The sequence below is a fragment of the Dipodomys spectabilis genome, unplaced genomic scaffold (assembly GCF_019054845.1).
Source record: "Dipodomys spectabilis isolate Male_0828 unplaced genomic scaffold, ASM1905484v1 ptg000062l, whole genome shotgun sequence".
NCBI classification, from domain to species: domain Eukaryota; kingdom Metazoa; phylum Chordata; class Mammalia; order Rodentia; family Heteromyidae; genus Dipodomys; species Dipodomys spectabilis.
The window spans coordinates 722359-743106 of record NW_024870739.1 but is presented as its reverse complement, the minus strand read 5'-3'; the positions used below and the strand labels follow the sequence as shown (position 1 = coordinate 743106).

At 43.3% G+C, this 20748-nt stretch overlaps 1 protein-coding gene across 2 annotated transcripts in view; it reads left to right on the top strand.

Annotated features, from left to right (window-relative positions):
• Window positions 1-20748, top strand: part of Nup88 (nucleoporin 88) — a 44105-nt gene that overhangs the window by 18359 nt on the left and 4998 nt on the right. For both annotated transcript variants that reach the window (XM_042680643.1, XM_042680644.1), the window contains exons 5-10: window positions 272-448; window positions 2649-2835; window positions 4299-4446; window positions 14593-14691; window positions 18306-18396; window positions 20630-20731. In XM_042680643.1, the coding sequence (XP_042536577.1) occupies window positions 272-448; window positions 2649-2835; window positions 4299-4446; window positions 14593-14691; window positions 18306-18396; window positions 20630-20731 (804 nt within the window). The remainder of the gene's footprint in view (window positions 1-271; window positions 449-2648; window positions 2836-4298; window positions 4447-14592; window positions 14692-18305; window positions 18397-20629; window positions 20732-20748) is intronic.

The window sequence follows — 20748 nt, the reverse complement described above, 5'->3', positions numbered from 1 at the left end:
TTATTGTTGTTATGTATTTTCTTAATGTTTCTTTTTAAATTTTCTTGTTATTTGTATAGCACATATTTGTGTTTATTTAAAAGCACCACATAATTTTATGGCTGGCTTTTTTCACTTAAATTTATGAGAATTTTCCAAAGCTAGCATTCTTCAGAATCAAAAGTTACTGTTTTTCAACTAAAATACAGACTCTATAAATAATCTGCCTCCTGATAACTTGAAAAAAAAATTGATTTGTTTTCAGCAAATTACTTTTATGCTGTCTCTCCAGGAGGACATACACTGCGTCTCTCGGAGAAACAGCAGTTGCATTTGACTTTGGACCATTGGCAGCTGTCCCAAAGCATATATTTGGACAGAAAGGCAAAGACGAAGTAGTAGCATATCCTCTGTACATCTTATACGAGAACGGGGAGACGTTCCTCACACATGTTAGTCTGTTACACAGGTAAGTGGAGGTAGTAATCCTCCTAAATGAAAACTCAACTGTGTTCCATGTATATGGTCAGGGCGAGACTTGGGATCCACATTTCTGGGTTTCTGCAAGTATCCTTAGAGGCTTGCTTTTCACCGCTTAGAAAAACCATTAGCATTGATGATTTGAAGTTTCATTTCTTTACATTATTTGGGTGAGTTCTGTTGTTTTAAGATAAGACCAGTTATGGGCTGGGAAGATGGCTCAGTGGTAGAGCGCTTGCCTTGCATGCCTGAGGCCCTGGGTTCGATTCCTCAGCACCACATAAGCAAAAAGAAAAAAAAAAAGCTGGAAGTGGCGCTGTGGCTCAAGTGGTAGAGCCCTAGCCTTGAGCTGAAGAGCTGAGGGACAGCACCCAGGCCCAGAGTTCAGGCCCCATGACCGGACCCCAAAAAAAAAAAAAAAAAAAAAAAAGATAAGACCAGTTATTTATTTATTTTGGCCAGACCAGGGGCTTGAACTCAGGGCCTGGGGCTTCTTTTGCTCCAGACTAGCACTGTACCACTTGAGCCACTGCACCACTTCCAGCTTCAAGCTTTTTCTGTGTGTGTGGTACTGAGGAATTGAACCCAGGGCTTCATGCATGCTAAACAAGCACTTTACCACTAAGCCACATTCCTAGCCCAAGACTAATTTTTTTTTTTTTTGGTCCATCATCGGGCCTGAACTCTGGGCCTGGGCACTGTTCCTGAACAACTCAGCTCAAGGCTAGTACTCTACCACAGTGCTTGAACCACAGCACCACTTCCAGCTTTTTCTGTTTATGTGGTGCTAAGGAATTAAACCCAGGGCCTCATCCATGCAAGGCAATCATTCTACCACTGAGCCACCTTCCCAGCCCGTTCCCACCGTCCACCCCCCCAAGACCAAATTTTTTTTTTGGTCGGTCATGGGGCATGAGCCACCGGTGCCCAGCATGAGACCAAATTTTATATTGTTTTGTTTTCAAAGATAACAGACATCCTGTATTACCATTTTTCAGCATTTAATCTATCATTTCCTGTGACACTCTGAGCCCCTCTTATTGTGCTGTATAGTTATTCCTTTAGTTGTATGTCTTTCTTACAGATGAAGAACTACGTATAGCAGAAACGTAGGCTCTAAATAACTATTTGTTGTGATGATTTTTAAGTGAATAATTCCTGTCATTCAGCCTTTAGCCGTAAGCACGTTCTGCCGATTGTTATTTTCTTGTGGAGATTGAGCCCAGGACCTTCAGCATACCAAGCAAGGGCTCTACGACTCACCTATATCTTTTGTCTTTTTTGGTACTGGTACTGGAGCTTGAACTCAGGGCCTCATACTCTCACATGGCTTTTTTTTTGCTCATGGCTGGCGCTCCACCACTTGAGCTTCAGTACCATAGTAAAAGGGCAGAGCAGGCTGGGTAGGAAATGGTCACCTCTAATCTCAGCACTTTGGAGATGAGATAAGACGATCACACGCTAGAGGCTCCATAATAAGATCGTCTTTTTTTCTTTCAAATCACTGCTATGCACCAATAGCTTACAGCTGTAATCCTCACTACTCAGAAGGTCAAGTTAACAACTAAAAAGCCAAAAGTGAAGCTGCAGCTCAAGTGGTAGAGCACTAGCCTTGAGCAAAAAGCTCAGAGACAGAACCCAGGCCCTGAGTTCAAGCTTCAGAACTGGCACCAAAAAATATAAAATAAAACACAACAAGTACAGAAAATTTAGCTGAGGCTTTCATCCTCTGCACTACACTACTGACATGTGGTTTGATTGTCCTTTCTCATAGAGGAATGTTTAGCAGCATCTCTGGCGTGTACTTAATAGATGCTGGTCACTACCTCTTCTCTAGTAGTGACAAGCATGAATGTCCTAGAGTCTCCTCAAGCGCAAATTTATCTCTGGTTGAAAACTACTAGTTTTGGGATGTGAGTGGGAAAGCAACTAAATATAGACATTGGGAATATACTATATTTCTAATGGCAGCCTGTTAGCTGGAAGAAGACCAAGTCAAAGAATGGTTAGAGGTCATGGTAATCTTCTATCAACACTTTCCAAGTGTGATTTCTTTCCTTTTTTTTTTTTTTTATTATTGTGAAAATACTGTACAGAGGGGTTACAATTACATGGGCAAGATAACGAGTACATTTCTTATCAAGCATTGTAGCCTCCTCCTTTGTTTCCCCTGTGATTTCTTTCCTTAGCCCTGGAAATATTGGAAAGTTATTGGGTCCATTGCCAATGCATCCTGCAGCTGAAGATAACTACGGTTATGATGCTTGTGCTATACTCTGCTTACCTTGTGTCCCCAACATATTAGTGATTGCAACTGAATCAGGAATGCTGTATCACTGTGTGGTGCTAGAGGGGGAGGAAGAAGACGACCAAACAGTAAGTTCCAGGCTAGTGTTGGTGTTTCATGTCTCTATACCAAGTGTAGTTTTTAGAGCACCATAGAAGGTGCACTTGTAATAATTTATAAATTAAACACTTAAAAGTAATTGGAAGCCAACCACCGGTGGCTTTATGCCTCTAATCCTAGCTACTCAAGAGGCTGAGATTTGAGGATTGCAGTTTGGTGTTATTTTTTTTAATGGTCCGTTGTGGGGCCTGAACTCTGGGCCTGGGTGCTGTCCCTCAGCTCTTCAGCCCAAGGCTAGCACTCTACCACTTGAGCCACAGCGCCACGTCTGGCTTTTTCTGCTTATGTGGTGCTGAGGAATCGAACCCAGGACCTCATTTATGCAAGGCAAGCACTCTACCTCGGAGCCACCTTCCCAGCTCCTGAGGTTTGCAGTTTGAAGCCATCCTGAGCAGGAAAATCTGTTAGACTCTTATCTCCAGTTAACCACCAAAAACTGAGAAGTGGAGGTGTGGCTCAAGTGATAGATCACCAGACTTGAGTGAAAAAGCTCAGGGTCAATACCCTGGCCCGAGGTCAAGCTAGTATTGGTATACACATACACACACACACACACACATTTATTAACATAATTGGTATATATACACACACACACACACATTTATTAACATAATCCTAATGGAAGAGTTTTTAACTTATTTTCTTCTTTTAAGAATAATAAAGAGGAGCCGGGCGCTGGTGGCTCACGCCTGTAATCCTAGCTACTCAGGAGGCTGAGATCTGAGGATCGCGGTTCAAAGCCAGCCCGGGCAGGAGAAACCGTGAGACTCCTATCTCCAATAAACCACCAGGAAACCGGAAGTGGCGCTGTAGCTCAAGTGGTAGAGCGCTCGCCTTGAGCTGAAGAGCTGAGGGTCAGCGCCCAGGCCCAGAGTTCAAGCCCCACGGGACCGACCAAAAAAAAAAAAAAGAATAATAAAGAGGGAGCCTTGCATTGGTGGCTCAGGTCTATAATCCTAACTACTCGAGAGGCAGAGATTTGAGGATTGAGGTATTAAGCCAGCCTGGGCAGAAAAGTCCATGACATTCTTATCTCCAATTAATTAAAACTAAAGCTAGAAGTAGAGCTATGGCTCAAGTGGTAAAGCTCTAGCTTTGAGCAGAAAAGCTCAGGGGCAGTGCCCTGGCCCTGAGTTCAAGCCATAGGATCAGCATAAAAAGTAAAAACTAACAATCTGGGTGTGGCGGTGCTCCTATAATCCTAGCACTCAGGAGATTGAGGCAGCATAATTTTGAGTTCTAGGCTATATAGTGACACTTTTATTAGAAGGGAAGGGATTAGTTCACTATTAAGATACAGGGTGAAATTAAGAATTTAACGCACTATTTGACCAGTGATTTGTTTCTATTTTCATCTATACATTTCAAATGAACATACAAGATAAATATAGGCAGTTTTTTTCCTTTTTTGTTTTTGTTTTTGTTTTTACAGTCAGAAAAGTCCTGGGATTACAGAGCCGACCTCATTCCATCTCTGTATGTCTTCGAATGTGTTGAGCTGGAGCTTGCCTTGAAGCTGGCATCTGGGGAGGATGAGCCCTATGAGTCTGACTTTTCTTGTCCAATAAAACTTCACAGAGGTAAGGTTTTCACAAAAGGTAGTTCTCTCTCACTGCTGTAGACTGTGTAGTTTATTCCGAAGTTCCAGCCTTCAGAAGATTGACATGGGTCTCTTGGATATTTAATAAATATATGATATACTCTGTGGAAGGCAAACTTAAGCAAAGTTCTCAGGTTTTCAAATAGTAATCTCCAGTCTAGATTCACCTAGTTGTTTTTTTTTTTTGTCAATCGTGGGGCCTGAACTAGACCTGGGCACTCCCTCAGCTCTTCAGCTCAAGGCTACCACTTGAGCCTCAGCCCCACTTCCGGCTTTTTCTGCTTATGTGGTGCTGAGGAATCGAACCCAGGGCCTCATGCATGCAAGGCAAGCACTCTACCACTGAGCCACCTTCCCAGCCCCTCACCTAGATGTTTTATAGTAAGCTTTTCCTGGTCCTATCAAAAGTAGATTTCAAGCTGAAATGGTGGCACACACTGTTAATAACCAGCTACTCCAGAGGTAGAGGCCAGAGGATCATAAGTTCAAAGACAGCCTGGGCAAATTTGGTGAGACCTCATCTTAAAAAAGAGAAGAAGCCGGGCGCCGGTGGCTCACACCTGTAATCCTAGCTATTCAAGAGACTGAGATCTGAGGATCACGGTTCAAAGCCAGCCCAGGCAGTAAAATCCGTGAGACTCTTATCTCCAATAAACCACTAGAAAACCGGAAGTGGCGCTGTGGCTCAAGCGGTAGAGCGCTCGCTTTAGCTGAAAAGCACAGGGACAGTGCCTAGGCCCAGAGTTCAAGCCCCACGACCAACAAAAAAAAAAAAAGAAGAGCTGGGAGCATAGTTAAAGTGAGTCCCTGTAACACACACACACAAACACACACACCCTGATTTTACAATTTAAATACATGTATAAAATCTTTAAATTACCTTTAAAAGTAATTTTTAAAATCAAATTTTAACATAGCCCTATACCACACAACATCCTTGTGGTCAGTAAGAGACTACATACCTGATGCTAATTCCAATGTGTAAAACTGATAAAGATCATCAACTTTTAACTTACATTAAACCAACAATAAGAAAGTCTGTTAAAAGAAAGTTTTAATTTAGGTAGGTTACTGTTGCTAGCTTATACATTATTTCTATATTTTAGTTTAACATTTTAAAAATTAAAACCACAGAGATAAGTGTTATAAATAGTGATACACATTCAAGAGAACCTGTCAAAGTAGTGTCAGTCTACAGTCCCAACTACTCAGGAGATTGAGGTAGGAAAATCACAAGTCTGGGGCCAGCCTGGGCTGCACAGTAAGCCCCTGCCTCAGACTAAATGAATAAATGGAGCAGAGCGAGCGCTGGTGGCTCATCCCTAGAACCCTAGCCACCTGCGGGCTGGGGACAGAAAGACTGTAACACAAGGCAGCCTGGGAGAAAAAAGGCCAGTGAGACACTCAAACTGTAGCTAGGCACAGTGCTATGTACCTGAAATTCCATGCTGTTTGGAAGGCTGAGATTAAGAGGATTAAGATGCCAGGCTGAGCTAGGCAGAGAAGTTCATGAGACTTCATCTTCGCATCGGGGAAGTTGGTGCAGTGATGTGCACCTGTGATCCCAGCAGTGACAGGAAGCATATAATAAACAGATTTTGCCTCAGGCAGGTTCTCTGGTAGGAAGTGAGACCCTGTCCTAAACATAACCAGTGAAAAGTGGGGCTGTGACACAGCTCAGCAGTATTACTCCAATCTGAGTTCAGACGTCTAGTACCACCAAGAATAAAATTAATTAAAATAGATATAAGGCTTGGTGTAGTGGCATAGCTATATCCTTAGCCCTTGAGAGACAAAGACAGGAAGGCCACTTTCAAAGCTAGCCTAAGCTACATAGTGAGACCCTGTCTCAAAAACCTGAGACTGGTGGTTCATGCCTATAATCCTAGCTTCTCAGAAGGCTGAGATCTTAAGATCCTGGCTTGAAGCCAGCCAGGGCAACAAAGTCCATCCCACTGGCCACCAAAAAGCCGGAAGTGGAGCTATGGCTCAAGTGGAGCAAAAACATGTGCTCAGGGACAGCACCCAGGAGTGCAAACCCAAAGATACACACACACACACACACACACACACACACACACACACACACACACACACACACACGACAAAACTGAAGCACACACACACACACACACACACACACACACACGACAAAACTGAAGCGCGCGCACACACACACACACACACACACACACACGACAAAACTGAAGTCTAAAGTGGTCAAACACTTATCATGCATAAGGCCCTGGGTTTGATCCCTAAAACTTTAAGCTCTGCATTCCCCCGTATCCTGAATTTGTCTTTTATTCTCAGGACTATCATAGTGATATTAAGGCTTTAAAAGTACAGAAATATGAGCTGGGCGCCAGTGGCTCACACCTGTAATCCTAGCTACTCAGGAGGCTAAGATCTGAGGATCACGGTTCAAAGCCAGCCCAGGCAGAAAAGTCCGTGAGACTCTTATCTCCAATTAACCACTAGAAAACCAGAAGTGGCGCTGTGGCTCAAGCAGTAGAGCACTTGCCTTGAGCTGAAAAGCTGAGGGACAGCGCCCAGGCCCAGAGTTCAAGCCCCACAACCGACACACACACACACAAAAGTGCAGAAATATTTGTTTCAGAGTCTTATTAATTAAAATTATGTACAAGTGTTAACATTTCTTAATATAAATATAAATGATGATCAAACAGAAGGAATCTAAAACTGAAACTAACCTTTAGAACTCTCTGCAAGTCAGCACTGTGAAGGCATGCAACACCTGACCATGACAGATGACAGAGCAGCTCTCTGAGCAGTTGGGCAGAAGTCTTTTCAATACCTGTGCTGGAGTGTGTTCATTATACTTTTTTTTTTTTTTTTTTGAATCACTGGCAAAGCTTGGCAAATTTTTTTTTTTTTTAATTTTTTTTTATTGTAAAGCTACTATACAGAGGGTTACAGTTACATGAGTGAGGTTATGAGTACACTTCCTCTTGAACATTGTTACCCCCTCCATTGTTTTCCCCATACCATCCCCTCCCTCCCTCCCTTCCCCGAGGTTCTTTTTTTTTTTTTTTGATTGTGATTAAATGATTACATAATTTCAAAGTCACAAGTTCATTCTAACTTCCCTGGAGCAAATTGTCTACCACAGTCTGTAATATATAACAGTGTTCACATGTTATATACCATATTTGTGATCAGCAGCATGAGGATATTTAGTAGTGGTTCAACCAGATGAGCGGGAGTTCTTTGTTTCTTAAGTCCTGTTAGTTTTGTCGTATCACCTAACCTTTTGGATTTAGCATCCACTTATCAGGGAGACCATGTACCGTTTGTCTCTTCGTTCTTGGCTTACCTCGCTCAACATGATTCCTTCTAGCTCCATCCATTTCCCTGCAAATGCCATTATTTTGTCATTTCTAATGGCTGCATAATATTCCATTGTGTATAGATACCACAATTTTTGGATCCATTCATCTGTGGTGGGGCACCTAGGTTGTTTCCATATCCTAGCTATTGCGAACAGTGCTGCAATAAACATGGAGGTGCACGTGTCCTTGTATATTGGTTCCTGTTGTTCAGGGTAGATGCCTAGAAGTGGTATGACTGGGTCGTAAGGGAGGTCAATCTTTAGCTTTCTAAGGACCCTCCAGACTGCTTTCCAAAGTGGTTGTATAAGTGTACATTCCCACCAGCAGTGTAATAGGGTTCCTCTTTCTCCACATCCCCTCCAGCATTTGTCGTTGGCTGATTTGTGGATGTGGGACATTCTGACTGGGGTAAGGTGGTATCTCAGGGTTGTCTTTATTTGCATTTCCTTCACCACCAGGGATGATGAACATTTCCTCATGTGTTTCTTTGCCATTTTTATTTCTTCATTTGAGAAGTCCCTCTTTAGTTCCCTTGCCCATTTAGTAATTGGTTTGTTAGGTTTGGGAGGGATTAGTTTCTTGAGTTCCCTGTATATACAGGATGTTAACCCCTTGTCTGATATATTGCTGGTAAATATTTTTTCCCAATTAGTTGGTTGTCTTTCTAGCTTAGTTGCGATAGATTTAGCTGTGCAGAAGCTTTTTATTTTAAGGTAGTCCCATTTGTCGAGTCTCTCTCCAACTTGTTGTGACCCTGGGACTCTGTTCAGGAAGTTCCTTCCTGTGCCTATTAGTTCAAGTGTCTCTCCTACTCTGTCCTGCAGTAGTTTCAGAGATTCAGGTTTAATGTTAAGGTCTTTAATCCATTTTGAGTTGATGTTGGTGCATGGTGATAGGCTGGGGTCCACTTTTAGTTTTCTGCATGTGGCTGCCCAGTTTTCCCAGCACCAGCGGTTGAAGAGGCTGTGTTTCTTCCATTGTATGTCTTTGGCTCCTTTGTCGAATATCAGCTGGCTGTAGGCCTGTGGATTTATATCTGGATCTTCTATTCTGTTCCATTGGTCTTCGGGTCTGTTTCTGTGCCAGTACCATGCTGTCTTTGTGATTATAGCTCTGTAGTAGAGTTTGAAGTTCGGCATGGATAGCCCTCCCATATTGTCTTTATCCCCTAGAATTGTTTTGGCTATTCTAGGTCTTTTGTTGTTCCATATAAATTTTTGGACTGTTTTCTGTATTTCAGTGATGTACGTCATTGGGATTTTAATAGGAATTGCATTGAATTTGTATATTAGTTTTGGAAGTATCACCATCTTTACTATATTAAGTCGGCCTATCCAGGAGCATGGGAGGTCTTTCCATTTCCTAGTGTCTTCTGCAATTTCTTTCTTTAACTTTTTATAGTTCTCATTAAATAGTTCTTTTACATCTTTGGTTAGGTTAATTCCTAAATATTTTATTTTTTGGGAGGTTATTGTGAATGGGGTTGCTCCCTTTATTTCCCTCTCTTCCTGTGCGTTATCAGTGTATAGGAAGGCAACTGATTTTTGTGGGTTTATTTTGTATCCTGCTATTTTGCCGAAGTGGCTTATGATTTCTAAAAGTTTGGGGATGGAGTTTTTGGGATCGTGGAGGTATAGTATCATGTCGTCTGCCAAAAGGGATAGTTTCACTTCTTCTTTCCCTATGCGGATCCCTTTAATGTCTTTTTCTTGCCTTATTGCCCTGGCTAAGGGTTCTAGGACTATGTTGAAGAGGAGTGGAGACAGTGGACATCCTTGCCTTGTTCCTGTTTTTAGGAGGATTGGTTGTAGCTTTTCCCCATTAAGTATAATATTGGCTATTGGTCTGTCATAAATGGCTTTTATTGTTTTTAGAAATGTTCCTTCTATTCCTATTTTCTCCAGAGCTTTTAGCATGAATGAATGTTGAATTTTATCAAAGGCCTTTTCTGCATCTGTGGCGATAATCATGTGATTCTTGACCTTGGCTCTGTTGATATGCTGGATTACATTTATTGACTTACGTATGTTAAACCATCCCTGTGTCTCTGGGATGAAGCCTACCTGATCATAGTGTATTATTTTTTTAATGTGTTTCTGGATTCTGTTAGCTAGAATCTTGTTAAGGATCTTTGCATCTGTGTTCATCAAGGAGACTGGCCTGTAATTCTCCTTTTTGGTTGGGTCTTTGCCTGGTTTGGGGATGAGTGTGATATTGGCTTCGTAGAATGAGTTTGGGATAGCTCCCTCCTTCTCTGTTTCTCTGAAGAGCTTGAGGAGTATGGGTATTAGTTCTTCTTTAAAGGTCTTATAGAATTCTGCTGTGAATCCATCTGGTCCTGGGCTTTTTTTTGTTGGAAGACTTTTGATAGCTTCCTGTATCTCATTATAGGATATTGGCTTATTTAATTGGTTAACTTCTTCTTTGCTCAGTTTGGGAAACTTGTATTTCTCTAAAAATGCATCCATTTCTGCCAGATTTTCTTCCTTTAGAGAGTATAGCTTTTGAAAGTAGTCTGTTAGAATTGTTTGGATATCTTGGGTACGTGTTGTGATGTTTCCCGTGGCATCCCTAATCCTATTAATATGGGTTTCCTCTCTTCTTTTTTTAATTAATCTTGCCAATGGGCCATCAATTTTGTTTATTTTTTCAAAGAACCAGCTTTTTGTTTGGTTTATTTTGGTTATGGTTTTCTGATTTTCTAATTGGTTAATCTCTGCTCTTAATTTGGTTATCTGGCTTCATCTAGTAGCTTTAGGTCCCATTTTTTCTTGTTTTTCTAGCTGTTTTAGTTGCAACATGAGATTATTTACTTGGTCTGTCTCCATTCTCTTGATGTGGGCACTGAGGGCAATAAATTTGCCCCTCAGGACTGCTTTTGCTGTGTCCCACAAGTTTCTTTGTGAGGTGTTTTCATTTTCATTGAGTTGTAGGAAATGTTTTATTTCTTCTCTGATCTCTTCTGTTACCCAGGCCTTGTTAAGGAGTGTGCTGTTCAATTTCCATGTATTAGAGAAATTTCTGCGGTATGCTTTGTTATTGAGAGCTAGCTTGATTCCACTGTGGTCAGATAGGATACAGGGGATTATGTCGATCACTTTGTATTTGCTTAAGTTCCTTGCATGAACTATGATATGGTCTATTTTGGAGAAAGTTCCATGAGCTGCTGAGAAGAATGTGTACTGTGTTGTTTTAGGGTGAAATACTCGGTAGATGTCAGTTAATTCTGCTTGAAGTATGGCCTCACTTAATTCCGTAGCTTCTTTGCCAATCCTCTGGTTGGTAGACCTGTCCTTTGGTGAGAGTGGCGTGTTAAAGTCTCCTAGTATTATCGTATTGGGATCTATTTTATTCTGTAAGTTTGAGAGCATTTGTTTGACATATCTGGATGCACCGATATTTGGGGCATATAAGTTGATGATGGTTATATCCTCCTCTTGGATTGTTCCCTTTATTAATATGTAGTGTCCGTCCTTGTCTTTCTGTACTGATTTTAATGAAAAGTTTATTTTGTCAGATATCAGGATAGCTACACCTGCTTTCTTACTGGGGGCATTTGATTGGTAGATCCTTTTCCACCCCTTCACTCTGAGTTTGTTTGTATGTTTGGCTGAGAGGTGGGTCTCCTGAAGGCAACAGATGGATGGGTCTTGTTTTCTGATCCAGTCCTCAGTTCGTTTTCTTTTAATTGGCGAATTCAGCCCATTTATATTAAGAGAAAGTATAGAGAGATGCATTGTTGTCCCTGCCATTCCGTTTTCCTAAGTTTTTCTTCTTTCCTTTCCTCCTGTGCTTGCTCAGTTAGACTTTGAGTAATGCCTGTTTGGGGTAGGTCCCAGTTCCTGGTTGCTTTCTTCAGGTTGTGTCCCCCCTCTTAGAATTCTTTGTAATGCTGGCTTAATGTTTATGTATTCATTTAGTTTTTCTTTGCTATTAAAAGTTTTCAGTTCTCCATCGAATGTGAATGCTAGCTTTGCCGGGTATATCAGTCTGGGTTGGCAGTTATTGGCTCTCAGGGCTCGTATGGTGCTTTTCCAGGCTTTTCTTGCATTCATTGTTTGTGTGGAGAGATCTGCAGTGATTCTAATTTTTTTCCCGTTGTAGTATAGCTCCTTCTTCATTTTTGCTGCATGCAGGATTGTTTCCTTATTATTCAGATCCATCATTGTTACTATAATGTGCCTAGAAGTGTTTCTCCTGGGATCTTGCTTGTTGGGTGTTCGATAAGCTTTTGTGATGTAGTTAAGATGGTCGTTTTTGAGGTGGGGAAAATTTTCATTGACTATCTTGTTAAATAGGTGTTGCATTCCCTTGCTCTGGAATTCCTCACCTTCGTCCACTCCGATTATGCGAAGGTTAAATTTTTTAGCATTATCTGCTTGCTCTTGAATTTCCCTTTGGTTTAATTTGAGTGATTTTTCCATATCTGTCACTTTTTGGTCCAGTTGGTGTATTCTGTCTTCTGTATCTGACACTCTACCTTCCATTTCATTCACTCTGTTGACCGTGGCTTCTATTGTGGTTTGCATGGTGGAAATGGATCCCTTTATGGATTCAATGTTGGTTCTCAGAGTACTGATCTCACCTCTCAATGAGGTGAGATCAGTATGCATTACCTCTAATTTGGCGTTTATCTCACTTCCTACTGAGGTTTGTGCAGCTTCTATTTTTGCATCCAACTTTTGTTTGATATCCTGTATCTCTCTTGATAGTTCATCCTTGTGCTCTTTCAATTTCTGATCCATTTCTCGCTTTATTTCTTGAGTCATTGCCTCCAGCAACCCTTGGATGTAGCTTTTGTCTTCCATTCCTGCTTTGCTCCCACTGGGGCTCTCCCCTGCATGGCTGCTGGCTTTTGAGGTGAGCTTGCTATCCTGGGTAGTGGTAATCCTTGTGATTTTTCTCTGTGATTTTCGCATGGGGGTTCAGAAGACTGCTATTCAGTTTTGTTTTGGTGTGTCTGTCTTTGCTTGGTTGCTGATTCTGTATTGGTAGAGAGAGTCTGTGCCTGATCTGGATTCTGTTGGGAGCCTATTTCCAGCTGCTATTCTGACTTACTTAGGATTCTCAGCTCTCTGCTGTAGATTGCTGGCAATTCCCGCCTTTGGAAGGGTTGAGCAGCCTAGACTGCTTGTGTTTGCTCCTACGGGTGCTCTTGGGAAGTTCAGATGTTCTGGATGCACTCTCCCAAATACTGGAGTCTGCTATGGGCTCCTGATGTGTTTTTGTTTGTTTGTTTTGGGCTGGTTGTGGGCTTGAACTCTAGGTTTGGGTGCTGTCCCTAAGCTCTTCAGCTCAAGGCTGGCACCCTACCATTTGAGCCACAGCACCACTTCTGACCCTTTTTGCTTTTGTGATGCTGAGGAATCAGATCCAGGGCCTCATACGTCCAAGACTATCACTCTATTGCTGAGCCGCCTTAACAGCCTGAGCTCCTGCTTACTATCAGGTGCTGGCAGCCTGTGTTGCCCAATTCCCAGCCTAGGGTATATGGGTGGAGTTTTGGTGGGGTTTGGGCTTCTCTTGTCCTGAGCCTCCAGGTCTTTTGTTGTCACAGGCGTGCTTCCCGGGTTTATGCTCAGCTTTTTACTTCAGTTGGGAGGAGTTGGTTGTGTTGTTCAGGCGCCGGGTCCCCAGGCCTGGTTCCGGCCCCAGCCTGGAGCGCGCTCGTTAGGCCTGTGCTAATGTGTGTACCACCTAGGTTATGCAGCCTGGAGGACACAGTTCAAATTTCTTCTACTGTTGGTAGTCTTGACCCAGGGGCGCTGTTCCTGGCTTGAGCATTTAAGCTCCCTTCCAGGGGCACTCTTGCTCTGGCCTGGCCAGCAGAGTGTGCTCCACCGGCTGGTGGAGCTCTCAAACAGTTCCCAGTTTTAGTGGGTCCTGTGGTCCGGGTGTTGGGGTAGGGAGTCTAGGTCAGGGTCTGGGGATTCCCTCCAGCTCTGGTCTCCCTTGATGGATTCACTGTCCCCTGTGGGGTACTCACCCTGTAGGTCGTCAGTTGTTGTTGCAATCCGAGTTCAGTTGGGGTCATTGCGGGCTGGTTGGGCGGCCCCCTCAGGGTCGTTGCGATCGCGATTGGGCGGGTGGTCTGCCGACAGGTCCCTTTGTTGCGCTGCTGGTGCCGGGCGGCTTTGGCGGGATGGAGCCTCTCCGCTCCGGTGGAGAGTGAGGGGTGGGGGTGGGATCCTCGTGGAGACTCCCGGCTGGTAGGTTTCTCTGTTCCTGGCGATCCACTGTTCTGCAATCCGGTACCTGGTGATCTGCTAGCAGCCCCCTGTGACTCTGGGGCTCCGGCAGCCCCCGCCGGGCCGGCTGGCCGGCGGCTTGGCGCACTGCCGCGCGGCCAGTAAAGGTTGGGGGAGGGGTCTTCGCTCTTCTCTGTTCTGAAATTCTTTTCCTCTCTTTCTTTTTTGTTATTTTCCACCTCTGGTTTTTCTCTGAGTGTTTGTCTTTTTGTTGTTGTCGGTCTCTTGGGGAGATTAAGCGTTGGAACTCGAACTCTCTTTTTGGTTGGAGAGAGCTGTGGCGTTTCCCTACTGCCCCGTCGCCATCTTGGTCCCCCCTGTGCTTTCATTATACTTTTTAAAAAGGTGCTTAAAACATATTTGAAAAATTGAATTCAAATTAAAAACAAGGCCTCCAACATAACACACCAGGATAAAAATCCTCCAGACTTTCTCTCTACAGAGAAAGGCATTTGTAGGCTCCTGGGTAAATTCTTTGCATCTCCTAATTGCTGTCTTATATGTCATTCATCATTCCGTCTGCAGACCCCAAGTGTCCTTCACGATACCACTGCACTCATGAGGCTGGCGTCCACAGTGTGGGGCTAACTTGGATTCACAAACTTCACAAGTTCCTTGGATCAGGTGAGTGTACTAACTTGTACTTGTCTGTAGTTTTCAAGATTCCATCCAAAAGTAGTTTGAAAAAGGAAAATAAGAGGAAATTTATAAAAGCAAAACTTGATTCTCTGGACTTTTTTTCTTGTACAGTGTGTGTGTGTGTGTGTGTGTGTGTGTGTGTGTATGCTTGCGTGTGTGTTGTGTTGCTCTACCACTTGAGCCACAGCTCCACATGCAGCTTTTTGATGGTTAATAGGAGATAAGAGTCTCACAGAAGGCCGGGCGCTGGTGGCTCACGCCTGTAATCCTAGCTACTCAGGAGGCTGAGATCTGAGGATTGCGGTTCAAAGCCAGCCCAGGCAGGAAAGACCGTGAGACTCCTATCTCCAATAAACCACCAGAAAACCGGAAGTGGTGCTGTAGCTCAAGTGGTAGAGCGCTCGCCTTGAGCTGAAGAGCTGAGGGACAGCGCACAGGCCCAGAGTTCAAGCCCCACGACCGACAAAAAAAAAAAAAAAAGAGTCTTACAGACTTTGCTGTGGAGGCTGGCTTAAAAGTGCAATCCTCAGATCTCAGCCTCCTGTGTAGGACTATAGGAGTGAGTTACCAGTGCCTCCTGGCCTCTTGTACTTTTTTTTTTTTTTTGGTCGGTCATGGGGCCTGAACTCTGGGCCTGGGTGCTGTCCCTCAGCTCTTCAGCTCAAGGCTAGCGCTCTACCATTTGAGCCACAGTGCCATTTCCGGTTTTCTGGTGGGTAATTGGAAATAAGAGTCTCATGGACTTTTCCTGCCCGGGCTGATTTGAACTTGTGATCCTCAGATCTCAGCCTGCTGACTAGCTAGGATTACTGTTTCTCTTGTACATTTTTAACCTTGATCATATGCACCTCCCTCACCCTTCATTTTTAGGAAAGAAAGCATTAGTGTTGCTTTATCAGGTTGTTTCTTACCTACAGATTTTAGAGGCAGAACAGCCTTCTCTAATCCTCTTTCTGACCCTTTGACACATTCGATCTCTATAGCCTGTTTTTCTAATGATGAATCTCTTAAGATTTGGGGAGGGAGGGCAGTATGCTATTGGAACTTGAACTCCAGGCCTGGGCACTACCCTTTAGCTTTTTTACTCAAGGCTGGTACCCTACTACTTGAGCCACACCTCCACTTCTAGCTCTTTACTAGTTAATTGGAGACAAGAGTCTGTACCCAGACTGGCTTTGAACCAAGATCATCAAATCTTGCCTGTTGATTCTGAACATGAGCCATTGATGATGCCCAGCTCTTGAGAATTTTTTTGACTTCCATACAGCCTTGAAATTTCCCAAACCATCAAGTCTTCGTTCTTTTTCACAGTTCATCTCTGAATTGTATCATCTTCCTTGTATTTTAGTAAGAATTCTGGCCACATCTTAAAGGCTTTACTTGGTAATGTCAAATTTAATGTTTATCTCTCCACACTTCCTTTTAAGAAACATAACAGAGATGTCTCCTCATGCCACTTCTACTTAACATTGTAATGGAAGTTTTACCCAGAAAATTAGCCAAGAAAAAGAACAAAGAAAAAAACTCTCTTTTCAGATAACATGATATATACACACATGCTGGGATAGAGGCTGAAACTGGATGGGGCTTGTGCTTTCACTTGGCTTTTTCACTCACAGTTGGTGCTCTACCACTTGAGCCACACCTCCAGTTAAACATTTTGCTATTAACTTGAATATAGAGTCTCCCAGATTGTCTGTGAACCTCGATCCTCAGATCTCAGCCTCCTAAGTAGCTAGGATTATAAGCATGAGCCGCTGCCACCCAGCAACAGGATCTTTTGTATGAAAATCCTGAAGAATTCACAAAACTACAAGTTTGTATGAATACACAAAGAGCAGTTCACTTCTATGTAATCAACAAAAAATACGAAAACACAACATTTAGACTAACAGCAAAATCATAGGAATGAGATTCTGTTTAACAAAAGTACAAATGTCTCCAATACTACAAATGTTGAAAGAAAATAAACTTACAAATGGGGAAAAAAATACCATGTTTGTGGAAATGAGGTATCCCAAACCATAGTGTTGGCCTGGCTAAAGTTAGATGAGTAGACAGTAGGTAGTATTGGGGTATGGAAGGATGGGTCCCACTCTCTGCCTGTGGGAATGGAAAATAGTGCAGCACTTAGAAAAATAGTCTTGACAGCTCCTGAAAGAGCTGTCATCCGTCTAGCAGTTCCCTGAGTACTCAAGAAAAATAAAAACTTATGTCCACTCAAGTATACAGGTATGTGAGCATTCATAGTAACACTATCCTATTAGCCCACAAGCCAAAAACAATGTCCGTGCCAACTATTGAGTAAATAAAAGCTGGAATATCCATTGCTGCAGTGGCATATTATTCACTAAAGAAGAAACGACATACTCATACATGAATCTTGAAAGCATGCTAAGTGAAAGAAGTCAGTTATAAGCCAAGGCATGTTACATGATTTTACTTCTCTGAAATGTCCAGAGCAGCAGTTTCCGTTGAGATAGATTAGTGGTTGTCTGGATCTGGGAAAGTTGATAAAAACTTGAATGACTACTAAAAGCTCTGGGGATTTCTTTATGGGAAATGAAAGTATTTACAAATGCTTGTGGTGATGGTGGTATCGTTATTTTAATATACTTAAAAACCTATTTGGGACAGCACCCAGGCCCTGAGTTCAAGTGCCATGACCTCTTCCCCCTCCTTCCCTCTTCCTTTCCGCCCCCCCCCCCCCCGCCCCCACAAAAACCAACTATTGATCTGAGCCAGGCAGTGGTGGTTCACAGCTGTAATCCTAGTTACACAGGAGACTGAGATCTGAGGATCGTAAATGGTAGAGCTCCAACCCTGGAGAGAATTAACTTAAGATCACAAGGCCTGGAATTCAAGGCACCAACAATTACACACACTTACACACACACACACACACACACACAACCAATTGAACATGTACTTGATAAGGTGAGTGGTATGATATTTTGAGTTATGTTTTTAAAAGTTATTATTGAAAAATAGCAGTGTGTTAGCTGGGCACTGGTGGCTCAAGCCTGTAATCCTAGCTATTTAAGAGGCTGAGATCTAGTGTGTTCACAAAAAATAAAAATTTAAAAAAAACCCTCTGTACAGTGTGTTCACAAAAAATAAAAAAAAAATGGCAAAAAAAAAAAAAAGAGGCTGAGATCTGAGGATTGCTGGTCGAATCTAGGTTGGAGAAAAGTCTGTGCAACTTGTCTCCAATTAACTACCAAAAAGCCCGAAGTAGAGCAGTGGCTCAAGTAGTAGAGTGCTATCCTTGAGCAAAAAAGCTAAGGGACAGTACTCAGGCTGAGTTCAAGCCCCAGAACCACACACACACATGCACGCACGCAAGCATGCACAAAAACCAGTGTGGTAAAGGAAAAGAGGTGGAAGGAATGATCTTCTAGAGTTGTTCTCCATCTTTTCTGCATTTAGACATCTTAACAAACTGCTTTCCCTTAATGCAGAGATCTAGCCCTCTGCGGAAAGGACATTTCTGTGACAGGGAGGGACACAGTCTTTGAGAAGCAATGGCATTTAACCAATATTTCAGTCTGGTATTTTGCTGAAACACCAGTTAATTTATATAATGTATTCCTTCACAGATGAAGAAGATAAGGATAGTTTGCAAGAACTTGCTACAGAACAGAAATGCTTTGTAGAGCACATCCTTTGTACAAAGCCATTGCCATGCAGGTAACTCGCCTCTCACTTGTGGGTTCAGTAATTCAGATGCATACATGTACATAATACTTCTCCCCTTCTAGGATCCTGTTTGTCAGGTGTTTACCAAAGGCCTCAAGTCAGGGCCATTCCATGTATTGTTGCTTCTGTTCCAGCCTGAGTTGATGTGTCTTGAAACCAGGGTCTCTCTCTCTCAGCATGTGCTGTGTTGGTCTATTTAGCATATAACACAGTGCTTAGTACTCAATAAACATTTGAACAGCATAATAAAAGAATTACCAAGCTTAACACCCAAGTTTCTTGAGATGAATGAGTAGATACGTGGGCTGGGAAGGTGGCTCAGTGGTAGAGTTCTTGCCTTGCATACTTGAGGCCCTGGGTTCAATTCCTCAGCACCACATAAGCACAAAAAGCCAGAAATGGAGCTATGGCTCAAGTGGTAGAGCGCTAGCCTTGAGCTGAAGAGCTGAGGGACAGCGCCCAGGCCCAGAGTTCAGACCCCATGACCAACAAAAAAATTTTAAAATTTTTTTAAAAAGAGTAAATATGATTAAGGATTATGGAGGATATGGAGCTGTGGCTTAAGTGGTAGAGCACCAGCACTGAGGAGAAAGATCTGATTGGGAGAGATAAGAGATAACGGGCACTTGAAGTTATATTCCTGTAGGATATCTAAGTGGAGGAATCTAGCAGGCCAATGGCTTCTAAGTTTGGAGTCTGGAGGACACAAGGGATATGGAATTGTTGGTCAGACTACAGACTAAAAAGTGAAAAAAGCCAGGTGCCAGTGGCTAGCACCTTATACTCCTAGCTACTCAAGAGGTTGAGATCTGAGGATTGCAGTTTGAAGCCAGGCCAGGCAAGATCTTGTTTATGAAACTCATTTCCAATGAGCCACTAAAAAGCCGGAATTGGGCTGTGGTTCAAGTGTGAACACTAGCCTTGAACAAAAAAGCTCAGGGACAGTGTCCAGGTCCTAAGTTCAAGTTTCAGGACTAGTACACATACACATGTGCAAATACACACACGTACACACATGCAGTGAATAGGAAACTGTTTCAGAAGGAGGTATAAAGTTTTGCTTTAATTACAAAGTTTGAGCCAGTAGGCATGACTCAAGTGGTAGAGTAACTGCCCAACAAGGTCGACACCAAAAGTTCAAACCCCAGGACTGCCAAAAATAAAACACATAGATGGGAAACTGTAAAGCAAGGCAAAGGCATGACAGTCAGACTCGGGCTTACTCTCAGGTCGGGGGCTGGGACCAGGGTGGTCACCTCCTCCATGAAGCTAAGGTCAGTGTAGCACCCCTCCCACTCCTGGGCCTGATGTCGGTGCAGCATTCCTACTCCTAACCTGGCATGGATCACATAGTATGTGTATGTATACTCTATGTGCATATGGATTCCACATTGATAATACAAAGTAAAATTCTAGACGCTCCTACATTACCCACCCCCTCCAAAAAAATGGTAAGACACAGATGGAGAGTAGCCCGGATGACTAATCATCTAATGGACTGCTGTTCTAAAGAAGAGACACAAGAATAGGCTAAGGGGAACTGGACATGGAGACATAATGCAGCTTCGTACCGCTGGAGGGAAGGAGCATTTTGAATGAAAAACAGATGAGCTTGTTTATAGGCAGAGAGGAAAGAGACAGTGAGATGGCAGTCTGCAGAAGATAGGAGAGCAACACTGACATTTGGGAACAGAAATGCAGGATGGTCATGGAGGTGGTGTGGGGCCAGTAATGGACACTACTGGAGGCAAAACCAGTGCCCATCTGAGGGCCAGTTTGCAGCCTCTCCAATGGAGTAGGAAGATGGTGCTGTGCCCACTAGTTGAAGCCCCGTGACAGGGACTGGGCTGCACTGAATGGGGATATGAGTAAACCCTGCAGCTCTGCTCCCTCACATGACTAGACATGACTAGACCCCACATCTCTGCTCTGTCACATGTCTGAGCAGTGACTGGGCACGGAGCTAGGTGGATGGGGACAGGGAAGAAAGACATAGCATGAACTTGAGTGTAACTCATGCCAATGCTGTAGGGGATGTGGTTAGGTGACCTCTAGGCTGGTCCGTGGCAGCTTGGTTCAGATTGATCAGAGGAATGTTGGTTTCCAAGTTACCATACTGACAGATGGAGAACCCAGCCTGAAAAGGCTGCAGCTATCCGTCCTGACTTTGCTCATCATTCCATGGTGTCTGCCCCTGCTAACACAAATGGGGTTGATTTTCCAGGCAACCAGCTCCCATCCGAGGATTCTGGATTGTCCCAGACATACTGGGGCCCACGATGATCTGTATCACCAGCAGCTACGAATGCCTCATCCGTCCTCTCTTGTAAGTCCCACTTTCTG